The 13,810-nt window shown below is 32.6% G+C and overlaps 2 protein-coding genes across 2 annotated transcripts; both read left to right on the top strand.

Annotated features, from left to right (window-relative positions):
• The first annotated feature begins 1,397 nt into the window (after positions 1–1,397).
• Positions 1,398–7,224, top strand: LOC119683636 (dynein intermediate chain 1, axonemal-like). Its single transcript, XM_038097424.1, has 11 exons — positions 1,398–1,531; positions 2,494–2,736; positions 2,802–2,904; positions 2,968–3,234; positions 3,324–3,415; positions 3,486–3,897; positions 4,038–4,115; positions 4,193–4,258; positions 4,880–4,989; positions 6,241–6,881; positions 6,944–7,224. Exons 1-11 carry the CDS (start codon positions 1,463–1,465, stop codon positions 7,122–7,124), a joined length of 2,262 nt encoding a protein of 753 aa, XP_037953352.1. The 5' UTR covers positions 1,398–1,462; the 3' UTR covers positions 7,125–7,224.
• Positions 7,225–11,772: 4,548 nt separating this feature from the next.
• LOC119683702 (general transcription factor IIF subunit 2-like) lies at positions 11,773–12,901 on the top strand. Its single transcript, XM_038097508.1, has 2 exons — positions 11,773–12,382; positions 12,451–12,901. Exons 1-2 carry the CDS (start codon positions 11,906–11,908, stop codon positions 12,745–12,747), a joined length of 774 nt encoding a protein of 257 aa, XP_037953436.1. The 5' UTR covers positions 11,773–11,905; the 3' UTR covers positions 12,748–12,901.
• The last annotated feature ends 909 nt before the right edge of the window (positions 12,902–13,810 follow it).

A 13,810-nucleotide genomic window follows, 5' to 3' on the forward strand; every position in this document is an offset into this window, starting at 1 on the left:
AATGACGCTTAACGGCCAAATAATACTCCTTATTGACCGTTTGACCATTTGACCGTCCGGAAGGGGTTCATAGTGCATTACACCACGAATATCGAAGAAAACAGTCAGCATAACGTTGATTTTGGACCGACTTTGGCGTTATTTTTTCGGTTTCGGCTCACCTTCGAAGCACCAGATATGATGCGTTCGATGAATGTGGGGTCACTATCTGCGTTGGAAATCATCTCTTTGGCCACATCACAACAACTTTTTTTTGAATGAAATTCAGCATATTTGCCACTAGCCAAAAGCGACGCGTTTCAAACCCAAAACTTCACTTAAAATATGTTCGGCTGATCCATATGAGATGCCCAATAACACTGCAATCTCTCTAATCGGTTCACAACGATTTTCCAACACGATCTGATTCGCCGATTCAATGTTTTCTTCAGTAACAGAAGTTCTTATTATGATTCAAGCTTTTCATTATGGTTCTGCTACAACTTTTCTGACAAGGATGGTCGCACCAAAAGCTGTAATACCACCTTTATTGCTCTAAGATTGTCCAGTTTTAAGCCGCCTCACCTCCGCAAGTTGGTACGATTATGTGTTATCACATATCAACACCTCCTAAAAGAATATTTGTTGTATGCGACAACAATTTTATGTTTTTAAATCAAGTTCGAGGAACCTATATAGAAAACAGCTTATATTAGGTGTAAAATGAATTGGAAAAGTCTTACCTAATTCTGCACAAATTTTAAAGATGCTAAATACTGGATATTGCATATCCAAGAGAAGAAATTGCATATCTGATTGCATTCTTCTTTCGATTTATTACAATATTTGTTTTCAATCTTTTTAGATTATTCTAGAATTATCAAATTTAATTTATTAAGGGATTATATCGTAATTAAAATGCTACCTATATTATAAAGATTGATTGTGAAAACTGCTTTATTAAAATTTTAATGAGTTGAAAGATTGACCACAGTCGTTGCGATCTCCGTAGAGTTCTTTTAATCAATACTTCTGCAAAGTTTTTATGTTGAGTTTTGAACCCAATCTCTATATTAAAATTTCATATAACTATACTGGTTTCAATATAGCCTCACATATAAGGGCTTTACTGTCAAGTAATCGTAGTGATTTATAGCCGAGTAGTGGGATCGCCATGTAATAGCACTGATTCTCGTGGGTAACAATCGTTATGATGTATCTAAGACTGAATTAAAAGTGATCTTCATTCATTTAGTGCCATTTGCTTTTTCATACTATGTAATAATTTTGTCAACTTTTTAATATATTTAAATTGAAGTAGTATATGCATTATATTGCATTTAATATATCAATTAGTAAGCATTTTATATAAATATAAATAATTTGTTATTTGTCAAATTTTTCTTTAATTTATTTTTATAAATTTTCTTTATAATCATTTTAAATTTTATTGCAAATATATTTTGTTGTATCTTTTGCAAATATGAATCCTAGTAGACTTAAAAAACCAAATGTCAATGACAAAGGAAAAAAATCAAATCCAACTGTTAGGGTACGTACAAAGAAGCTATAATAAAAAATCAATTATTCTGAGTACTTTCAATATATATTTTTATTATAAATACAAATTTAAGGAAAAAATTAAAGTATATATTTTCTACTACCTAAAATAGTCTAAACGATCTGACAATATTAATGCAAACTACTCTCATTATCAAACATATCTAAAAGAAATAATAAATGAAGATTTGAAAACTTTTCTTGTATATTCCATGGAAGTTAGAAAATGTGATCTGTATACCATATATCACTTTTCCAATCGAACCATTTTCTTATTGTACAGCCATGCAGTGTAATACTAGCCACATACGATTTATATAAAAAATATACTAACTTCGATTTCATTCAAATGCCATCCTCATTTGATATATAGTTGCTTTATAAATTTAGAGTGTTTAAAATATTAGAAAGTTCTTTTATTTTAAATATTGTCGAACTTAGTATCATACAAAACTTGTAAAATAGAGATAAGCAATTCATCACCAAATATGTTTATATATCCAAAAATGTATTCAACTATTCAAATTTCTAATAAAATATTTTATATTCATCTATCACGAATAAAAGAGAAATTTCTTAAGAAATTTTTGGTCATGACCAAATGGCATATTATACAGACAGTCATATCGCAGTTGTCAATTTCCTACTTTTACTATTATTATGGAACGTTGTTTACTCTTGTCTCGATGTACTTACATATCCACACAAAAATACACTTATTAACTCCTAATAGGTGTAAGTTTTAAGATATATTATTGAGCAACACGGTTTTGACCAATGTTACGAAGCACAAAAACTCCCGTCACTGTGACCAAACTTAATTCGAAGGTTCTTTCTTACGCTCAATTTTTGAATTCATAGTAAAAACAATAATAATTTCACATTACGTGATCATAACCGTTAAACGGTTTATCAATTTTTTGCAATAAAATATGTATTTTTACTATTGTCCAGTTTGCAGATAAAAAATATAGACCTGGACCTGATGGTGATGGACTTACTCAGCCAGCAAGAAAAAAAATTGATGATGATCTCAATGCTTGGTTAAAGTCAAAAAAATTACTGAAACCAGATGAACAATTGGAACTGAATGAGGCAGAATTAGCCGAGGAAATAACGAAAGAGATATCAACCGCAAATGAAAATGTACTCCATAATCTTGTGATCTACAACTTCAGTGCTAAAGGTTTTACTCTTGTTAGTACAAATAATAATAATTTTTAATATTGTTAACAAATAACCTTTATAATTTTTTAATTTAGCTTCCATTACCTAGTAATACAATTGAATTACTGTCCTTAGAGGGCAAAGCTTTAAACATTGACTCTGAGGAAGGACGTCGACAAATAGAAGAGGGTGATGTTGGTAAATAATTTGTATAGATCATTTTATGGTTAATGTTACTAATAAAATTCTAATATAATAAAGGATATCCATTACCACCACCCAAATACACATTGGAATATGAGGACAAAAGAGATGAAAAACGAGATAGAAAAAAGAAAATGAAAAAGGCAGAATGGCAGGAAGATGAGGGCGGAGAAGAAGAGTTTGATGAAGGTGAAGAAGAAGAAGAAGAAGAAGCGGTTGAAGAAGTCGAAATGGAAGTACCTGGCGAAGTTCCAGTTGAAGAAGATGAAGGTGAAGCGAATGAAGAAGAAGAAGAAGAGGAAGGTGGTGATGCTGATGTTGCGTGTAGGTTATTTAATGATTTTTAAAAAACTTATCTATTAATTTTTATACATTCATTTTATTCATATATTCATTATATGTTTAATTTTCAGTGCCATCAATACCGCAGCCGAAAAAAAGAAAACTAATAAACCAGTTTAATTTCTGTGAAAGAGCCGCGTTAACATATGTTTATCCAAGAAGAGTAAGAGATTAAATTTATGTGGTATGAAGCATATATTATTTTAGTACCTTTTTTTCAATTGCATTAATAGAATATCGACACAGCAACTGTACCACCGCCTAGAACAGACTATGGCGCAACAGTGCATCAATCTTGGATATACGATGCATATAACAAAGATTTTGCACTTCACAAAGACAAAAAGGAAGAGAAAAAGCATAAACCAATAAAAGGAAGAGGCGCGAGAGTAAATTTAGGCGCGGAACTTGAGGCAAAATATCTTTTTTGTTGGAATGTTATCGATAGAATGATTAATCAAAATGCAGCGCTTGATATAGCGATTGATTATCGTTTCTATGATGATCCCGCTGATGAATATCGTCCAGAGGGTACATTATTAGATTTATGGACGTTCTCATATGATCCAACCAGAAAATTGACTGTCACTGAAATTATGTTTAGTCCAAAACATTATGATCTCTTTGCCGTATGTTATGGCACGTGTAAGTATTCATGAGTATTGAGCATCATATGTCATATATAATATTTAATAAAATGATAAACATAAGAAATCTCCAAAAAAAAATGAGTAAATGTTTATATATTAATTATGTATTCTAAATTTATACGCTCCCAAATATAGTTGAATTTTTAAAACAAGTGAAAGATGGTGGTATTTGTTTATTTACTGTTAAAAATCCTTCCTATCCGGATTACATTAGTGAGTAAATGATCAAATTAATAAGTATACATCATAATTGATCTGTTATTATATAAAAATTGTTCGTTGCATTTCAGTAAAAACTAAAATCGGTGTAATGTGTTGTGATCTACACGCAAAATATCCTTTCTTGCTAGCAATTGGTAAGTCTTAAATAGAATGTAATAAACATTTTTATAATAAATATACACTATGTGAGCTGTCGGAAAATCCAGTCAATTTTTCAGGAACCCGACAAACAGAAAACACATCAAGTCTAGAGCATGTTAGGTGGTTGCAATTATGAAGAATGGAAAAGGAGGGACTTCATCATATCAACATATAATCTAAGTTCAGAAATTTCGTAGTTGGTGGGACTTCCGATGATTGCTTAGTTGCAATACCCAATATATAAGATTTCTTTAGTATTCCTTGGGTGATACACAATTTGGTACTATTAGTTATATATATATATATATAATTGTACGTATATATATATACATATATATATATTTATATATATATGTATATCTATATGTGTGTCCTCGGTAATCGAAAAGAAATTTATAATTAACATATTGAAGTCGGTCAATTTTGTTGTTAATGTATTAAACTTAACATTGATAGCAAAGTAGCCTTGCTATGAAAAAGAGATAGAAGCCTGATAAAATTTCTTAATAAAAATTTTTGCTTAATTAAAATTTTTTTTCCAGTTTAATAAAAGATAAATTAGATAAAATTTTTAAATAAAATGCTAAAACTCATTTTTAAATTTATATTTTAAGGTCTCTATGATGGTAACATAAAAATATTCAATTTAAAACTCGCTAATTATACAAAACCGGTATTTGAGTCCAAAGGCATACATAATAAACATCTTAGTACGATCTGGCAGGTAATTTATAAATAATATTATTTTATAGTATATATAAATATAAAAACAATTGTCATAAATAACTAATTCTGCTTTTAAATTATTTTCGCTTATTTTAATATTATAATTATGTTACATTATTATATTTATTTTACATTATTATAACCACAAACACGCTTGGGAATTTCTTAACTTTACTAACTAAAATTAATAACAACGTTGTTATATGAATGCAATGAGGGAAAAGGAGTTTTAATGGCAAGGGAATTAAACTACAGGGTCACACAATTATATTGAATATACTCGTATATCATTTTTATATCATAATATATTATGATATTCAAAATGGGTATGAAGCGTTCACCCGATAAATTTAATCTTTCCTGTCTGTTAAGATTACGATTATTGCTTTTTATCGATTTCTATTTAATTCAACTAAATATCGTTTCTAAAGCACTTCAAAGTTTATTTTGATTTTTAATAAAGATCGATCTTACTGAGTTCAATTTGATTATTTCAATATTTATCTTGTAACAACGTTTGAAGTAACATAACCCATGTAAGATGTGCTAAAAGAAACATGTGCTATATGATTCTGTTTAATAAAAAATTTATATAAAATATATAAAAAAAATTCTTTTGATTAAAAAAAATTATATGCGTCTAATATAAACCCCACCTGTAGCTAGCAATGATTAAATTCTATCTGTGGCAATGTATGCCATACTGATATGCTATACTTTCGTGTTGCAAGTCTAAGTAATCCGTAATCTCACTAGCAATTTAAACAAGTAATCCGTAATTTCACTAGTACAGTAATCTTACCTATCCAGCCTTGGTAAGACACAGACTTGACTATCTAGGCAGTGGAATTTTGCACCCTAAACACCTAGCTAAAATACGGACCACATGTCACAAAATTCTTTAAAAGTTTGGAGTTGAACTAGTTGGATGAGAAGCTGCACAAAAATCATTCATTATATTATATTCATTATACCTGTATCTGTTTCTTTAAGTGATAAACAAATATAATGAAATTTTATTGGAGTCCAATGCTAGTGTGATTTTTGAATTCTTTAACTAAAACTTACTATATTAAGCATCGAAGCAGATAAAACTTTTATAATAATGTTTCCGATATACAGTAATGCTATCATGGATACTGTGGAGCTTATGTGATGCTACTTAATAAACATATCAAGTTTTTCTTTGTCTCTTTAGCTCATTTAAAAATTTCTTAACAAATTTGTTTATTAATATAACTTTTTTTAGCTAAGATGGGGTCCTGATATGATGGATGGTGAAATAAATTTGTATACTGTGTCCTCCGATGGACATGTATTTAATTGGATTCTAATGCAGAACACACTAACAAATTCAAATATAATAAGAATGTTTTTTGCAAACGGTACAGTTCCTGGACCTGACGGTACTGAAATGAAGTTAGCGAGCGCTGGTCATTGTATGCGTTTTGATCCAAGTAATCCGGAAATTTTTTTGGTTGGAACCGATGAGGGACTAATTTACAAATGCTCCACTTCTAACAGCTCAAAATATTTATTCACTTACAAAGCTCATTATATGGCTGTTTATCAAATTGATTTTAATCGTTATAATTCCAAAATATTTATATCGTGTGGCGCTGATTGGCGTATCAAAATTTGGGAAGATATGCGACATGAACCACTATTTATATATGATTTAGGCTCATCTGTTGGTGATGTCAAGTGGGCACCTTATTCGAGTACCGTGTTCGCAGCTGTAACCACAATGGGAAAAGTTTTCGTATACGATTTAAATGTCAACAGAAACACACCAGCTTGTTCTCAACTTTTAGTACCAAAACGAAAAAATAAGTTAACTACGTTGGTCTTCAATGAAAAATTGCCGTTTTTAATAGTTGGGGATGTTAAGTAAAAATAAAAATATTAAACAATATTATTTTTAAAGCCTTATTTACTTTATCTATTTTTAGTGGCACAATTATTTCACTGAAAATCTCCCCCAACCTACGTATAATGGTCAAGCCACCGAAAAAACAATTGTACTTGACTCAGCATTACTTACAGACGCAAAAACTGGAAAAACTTTTGACGACTGTACGTGAACTTGAAGGTTGTGCCGAAGCCGCTGCAGCTGCGCCTCCTAAACCTTAATATTTCGCGGATTAAAATTATAAATTAAATTAAAAATCTTATTGTTACAATAAAAGATTTGATCTATATTATATTGGAGGTCTTGACTTCTATCGACTTTTATTTCACATTTACTTATTTGCTATAATTAAAATTGCTGTGAAGAGTTAAAAATACATCTACTAAAAGCAGACATAAGATGACACAATAATATGGATAATAAAATGGAGTATGTTTGGTGACCAGAATATTTGTGTCTATGCTTTATATGTCTTAAAAATATTATGTTAGTTTATAGGTTGGTTTATGGGAGTGAACTTACAAGCTTAAGTGTTTGATTGCATTTAACATGGTAAGTGCCAGTTGCAATCATCCGTGCATAGTGAAGTGCAGTGAAATCTTCCTAATGGATAAATGAGCTTATGCGTCGGGTTTGGAACCCACCATTTAAAAACACCTTTTAATGAAAACGAAGAATCAGTCTCAGATAAGGAAATCATTTACACGATTTAAATATATGCCCTGGAGTGTTCGAACTCTTTACAGAGAAGGTGCATCTATACAACTGGTTAATGTTGTCAAGCAATATAAGTCTGACATAACCGCCCTCCGGGAAATGCGATCGACTGAACAAGGATACTCTAAACGAGAATATTGTGATGTCTACTACAGCTACCATACAACAAAGCACGAAATCGTAGTCAAATTTGCAGTAAGCCGAAGGTTGAGAAATTTAGTCTCAACATTTACATCAATAAAGGAAAGGCTTGTCAAAATCCGAATTAAGATAATATGTTTTTACATTACTCTATTTTGTGCACAGGCCCCAACGGGAGATAAAGATGACGATACTAAGAAAATTTTCTAGGAACAACTTGAACAAGCATATGAACACTGTCCCCATCATGACTTCAAAATGGTTGTAGAAGACTTCATCGCAGAGCTGGGAAAGTATTTTTGGTGCTTCCGTCGGAAAGTTCAGCCTTCACACAAAAACTTCTGATAATGGAAGAAGGCTGATTGATTTCGCCGTCGCTAGAAACATCGTTGTCAATAGCACAAGATTCTAGCATCTAAATACCTGATCAAAACAAACGATCTAAAATTGATTACTTTATGACAGACGAAAGGCATGTTTTCCGTGTCTTGGATGTACGTATTATCCGAGGAACCGATATCGACTCGAATTATTATCTTCTTGCAGCCAAGTTCCGCACACATTTATGTATGATGAAAAAGGTACATAAACAAGCATAGCGAAAGCTAGACGTCGAAAAGCCGCAATCATAACAGGGAGTTAATACCTTCGCTACTCGAGTCTCCCAGTATCTGGAAAAGGAATCTAAAGAAACGAAAATATTCGCACAATGGAACATGTCCCCTCCATAGACAAAGAAACAGCTGTTACAACCAAGATTGTCGTGAAGCTACTGCAGAGTAAGACGCAGCATATCAAGATATCGGTAAAAGAAAAGGGAAGAGAAACATCTTTTCATGCGTTTCAGGCAGAAAGACGTGAGTACGAATAGCTTGTGAAGCTAGGCGACAGAAATATGACTCAAAAATTCTACCAAAAAATCAAAAGTCTGACAAATGGTTATAAAGCCGGAGTTAATTCCTGCAAAGATGAAAATGGTAATTTGATAATAGATATCCAAAGCATGCTTAGTATTTGTAGGGATCACTTCTCAAACCTACTAAATGGCGGTAGAAGTAATGTAACTGAAAGCGAAAATGATTCCGAATTTGCAATCGTTGGCTATGAAATACCCCAACCGTATCCTCAACCGATCATAATGAAGTTAAATCAGCTGTAATGCTAATTCGTAACATATGATCGGATTAATGTATGCCCAAAGATTGGAATTTTAGTGTGCATCGCCCAATCCATGAAAAAATTGATCCTGCAAACTGCACCAATTATCTCAGGATCAGTCTTTTAAATATCCCCTATAAGGTTCTGTCACACCTACTATGTGAAAGATCGTCAACCAACTGATTGGACCTCATCAGTGGGGTTTTACACCTGCCAAGTCCACCCTAGATCAGAGGTTCACAGTACGTCAAATCCTGGGGAAGCCACAAAAAAAATAAATCGACACACACCACCTATTTGTCGATTTCATACCTGGTTTTGACACTACCATTAGAAACACTCTCTATGCCTGAGTATCCCATCAAAAACTTATACGGCTATGTAAAATGACGTTGAACAACACTACCAGCTTCGTTAGAATCGGTAAGAACCTCTCCGAGCCGTTGATAGTAAACGAGGTTTCAGACGGGGTGACTTGTCGTATGACTTCTTTAACCTAATGTTGGAAATGATAATGCGAGCAGCAGATTTAAACCGTGCTGGCACAATATTCTACAAAAGTGTAATGCTACTTGCCTATGCCGATATTAATATCATTGGCCTGAACACCACCGACGTCAGTGCGGCTTTTCCAACTTAAAAAACAAACGAAACAAATAGGTTTTGTGGTAAATGAGGACAAAACAAAGTACTTTCTGTCAACAAACAAATCTCCACAAAAACCATGCTCTACATATCTCTTCTGTTGCCTGTCTTGCTGTATAGTACAGAAGCTTGGACAATTACCAATAGAGATGAGAAGGCATTAGAATTATTCGAGAGAAAAATTCTTTGGAAGATTCATGGTCCCTTACGCTTTAGCGTCGAGTGTCGAATCACATGGAACGATGAGCTGTATGAACTTTATCGCGACATTGATATAGTTAAGGACATAAAAATTCAGCAGCTTCGTTGACTTGGTCATGTCGTACGAATGGACCTATAGGTAGAAAACGCGGTGTGGTGGTCATACATTATCTGCTGTAGTGGTCACACATTATCTGCTGTGGTGGTCATACATCATCTGCTGCATCATCTGTAGACTTAACGTATACATTTAGCATTTAACAAAAGAGCATGGTTTCATATTTTATCGAGATGGAGTCGCAGTTCAGAAATGCTGGTATTACAGCCGACCAAACGAAGTATAACCACGTAGTCGGCAGCTTTGATAGCAACACGTTGAGGAACATTGTAGATATCATCTGCGTTGATACAAGATTTTGTGAGTTAAGAAAATCGTGAACTAAGGCGTCTCACGCAAGAACGTGAACTAGGTGATAACAAGTCGTCCCATTTACTACTATCGATGCATAATTTGTCCAATCATGAACGACGGCGCGACGCAGTTGTGCCAGAAGCTGTACGAACGGTCGTGTCCATTTCAGACGTCGATTTGGATAAATGTGCACAGTAAACCGACTTGATTTTGGAAATGAGAAATTATGATTCAGTTTCCGAATTACATACTAGCGCACGAAATACAGGTAAGAACGCAACGGATCTTTCGGCCTTTGACGTCAGGCCTTTAGTGAATGCCGTAGAACAGCTAAATAAGCAACTAGGAGAGAACGGGGTGTCTCAACAGCAATTCCGTCCACAAAGCAGATCGAGTTCGTAAACTCGTCCAGCAAGCCTGGTAGTCAAATATCCAGTGCTACCTGTTTCAATCTACAGCAAATGGATCCACAATACAAACTTTCGGAAATAAGTTGATGATATTAAATCTAGGTCTGTCTCAAGGAAACCATGAATCAATTAGGTCCGGTTCGAGGTTCAAATCATGCCAAAGCAAAAATGTTCATTCAATGAGACCTGCAGACGTGTTCACATGTGTGTTCCTGAGAGACGATAACATGCAAATTCCCTTGAAGGCGCCTTACTACGGACCATTAATAATGATATGGCGTGATCAAAAGCTTATTACTATTTTATTAAAGACCTGTACAACTTGTACAAGTCGGCATCAACAGGGTAAAGGCAGCTTACTTTTTGAGCGAGGAAACTGAACTAACCACACAGTGGCCGTGACTTGCACTACTTCAATCAAGCTCAGATGCTCAACCAGTGCAAACATCGGAGTCATCCGATTACCTGTCAGATTCACAACGTAAAATCAATTGCATATAAAGTGGCATAGCTTCCGCTCAGCCACTGGTGGGAGAGTAATGTGGCGATCAATATACCAATCATCAGTGAGAAAAGCGCGAACCATCAATGAGAAAAGCATGTGCCTATCAATACAATTGTTAACAACGAACATTCACTTCGTCAAGAAAACAGATTGTAATTGGCTATTTTAGTAATCAATAATTATATTTTATGGTACATTCTATGTATCATCGGATAAACGTTTTCCCGCTTTCCCTTTGTGTATAAATGCGAACAATCCATTTGGTTTTTCCACCATGGTTATATTTTCCATAAATATAGGACTAAATTGGTATAGGAAATAATCTGACCAATTCTATCTCATGGACTAAAATGTAAGGTTCTATTGAAACATTAAGTAAGTGCATTGCATTTATTTGTGTGCGAAGCATTTAGTGATCAGATTGAACTTGTATTGTTTGTGTTTTTTAACTGTCTTGCTTTAAAACAGTTCTATAAGATAGAACAAGTCAAGTGATTGCTTTGGCACAACTAGTCCAATTTTTGTATTTAACCTGATTTTTACTTTAAGTAGCTCGTAGAATAAACCTGATATATCTACTATCACTCTACAATCAAATTTTATTGACATATTTCTGTGTTTCTGTATGGGTTTTAAAATAAAAAATGTTTTATAAAAACTTTACTTTTGAAATTAATTAACCCTCCAATATATTCTTTGTTTCATGCGTATATTAGAGTAACAAACACGTATTACAACACTGGCAAAAATACACGTGTCAATTGTGAAATTTTATCAAGCTTATTATAAAACTATCTGACTCAGTTTATAAATATGAACAAAGACAAGGGAAAAACTGGCGAAAATTTGAAACAATCTTGTGCAGGGCGCATGAATCTCACGAATGCTCAAAACAGAGTATTGGTGGTTAAAGTTCCAATGTATGTAGCACAGAAATGGGATTCTGCGCCATCCGATATAAATGCTGGGAAACTCACGGTAACAAAACCGCATGGACAAAAACCAATATTCGAGTTGTCACTACCACCTGAGGTGGTAGAACTGAAACCAGAAGGAAAAATACCAACTGAATATACACTTGAGGTATCAAATGTTAACGACCAAACATATGGCGTTTTTTCGACCGAAGCAACTGAACAGTTACCGAGTGGATCTGAAAAAGTATCTATGGAAGGAAGTTCAATAAAAAGATTAGATTGTAAGCCGAAAATAAATAATTCTTATGTAGCATTTAAACGAGAGACAGTACAAAAGGCATCTGGATCAAGTGATGTAGATCATGTCCACAACGTCAGTGATTTAATATAAACATGATTATTAGAAAATAGTGATCACTTATTAAAATATTTTTATTACAGATTGAGTGTCGCAATCGTAAGAAGGCTGAAGGTAAAAAGGCGCGTGACGATAAAAATTTTGTAATGGGTTTGCTCTTCAATGCATTCGATAAGCACCAATATTATCACACTAAGGACTTAGTAAAGATCACGAAGCAACCTATAGCATATTTAAAAGAAATACTTAAGGAAATTTGTAATTATAACATGAAAAATCCACATAAGAAGATGTGGGAACTTAAGAAAGGGTATTGTCATTACAAGTCCGATGAGAAAGAGAAAGATGAACAGTCTAACTCGGACTGTGAATCAGAATAGCACTAATTTTTTATTTTGACTAAGCTAACAGAACTGTGATTAAATTCAATCAGCCATTTTTTTATTGTTGTAATCTAAAGATCTTGAAAATTTAATCTAGTTAAGCTTAAATTTATAATAACATATTTAAAAGCAAAGAAAACATTTCATTACTATACCATTTCATTACTATGTTTTTCTCCATTTTTACAGCCACCTTAAATCGCCCAATAAAAAAAGATCACTAATTATTATATAATTACAAATAGTTTTATTTTTTGAATTTCTTTTTGAAGCACTATTTCTGATAATACCTGCATATGGGTCATTCTTTTACAAACCGGAAGGATTTTGGCAAAAAATGACCTCATGAAATCCAATTTGGCTGAAAGTTTTTTTATGAGCTCCTTTCATAAAATAAAAAGACCCGTATCTCGGGAAAAAATTTTGTGATTTTTTTCTTAGGAGATATGGTCCCATGGGGTTTTGAGAATTGGCATTGTAGACACATTTTCAAATGGCTATAACTCAAGTTCTACAAAATATAGAAACTTGAAATTTACAAAATTTTAAAGATAATTGATTGAAATTTTATGAAATTGTTTAAACAATTAAAATTGTTTGTATTTAAGTACTAATATTAATCGTTAAATTTCAAAACAAAAAATTTTCTCAAAACCTGTTTGTAAATTTTCATTTCTTATATTTTATTAAGATTCAGTTCTAAATTTTACTACGAAATAAAAATTTTCAGGAACCCCTTTATTTTTTGAAATTTTTTAATATTTTTTTTTCTCCCGCAAAACACATCAAGCACATGCGGACTACATTTCCATTGAATGAATTTTCAAAGAATATTCTACAAATATTCTTATATAATATTTTTGATTTCGATTAGTAATAAAATTCTACATACAACTCAAAAATTTCTGGACGATATTGTCGTTGGAAGTACTTTTAAAAAATTTATTTATCCTTCACATCACTCCAAACACATACACACGATTTTTTAGTAAAAAAAAAAAAGGAATATGTCACAAATATTTTTTGTTTACTTTTGATTCAAATTAATATATAAATTCTA

This window comes from Teleopsis dalmanni, chromosome 2 (assembly GCF_002237135.1).
Source record: "Teleopsis dalmanni isolate 2A chromosome 2, ASM223713v2, whole genome shotgun sequence".
NCBI lineage: Eukaryota > Metazoa > Arthropoda > Insecta > Diptera > Diopsidae > Teleopsis > Teleopsis dalmanni.

Excerpts from the sequence above, each read along its gene's own strand:
- LOC119683702 (XM_038097508.1), top strand. The coding sequence starts at position 11,906 with ATGAACAAAGACAAGGGAAAAACTGGCGAAAATTTGAAACAATCTTGT. Across the intron at positions 12,383-12,450 it reads ATGTAGATCATGTCCACAAC|ATTGAGTGTCGCAATCGTAA; the intron begins GTCAGTGATTTA and ends TTTTTATTACAG.
- LOC119683636 (XM_038097424.1), top strand. The coding sequence starts at position 1,463 with ATGAATCCTAGTAGACTTAAAAAACCAAATGTCAATGACAAAGGAAAA. Across the intron at positions 3,416-3,485 it reads CATATGTTTATCCAAGAAGA|AATATCGACACAGCAACTGT; the intron begins GTAAGAGATTAA and ends TTGCATTAATAG. Across the intron at positions 4,990-6,240 it reads ATCTTAGTACGATCTGGCAG|CTAAGATGGGGTCCTGATAT; the intron begins GTAATTTATAAA and ends AACTTTTTTTAG.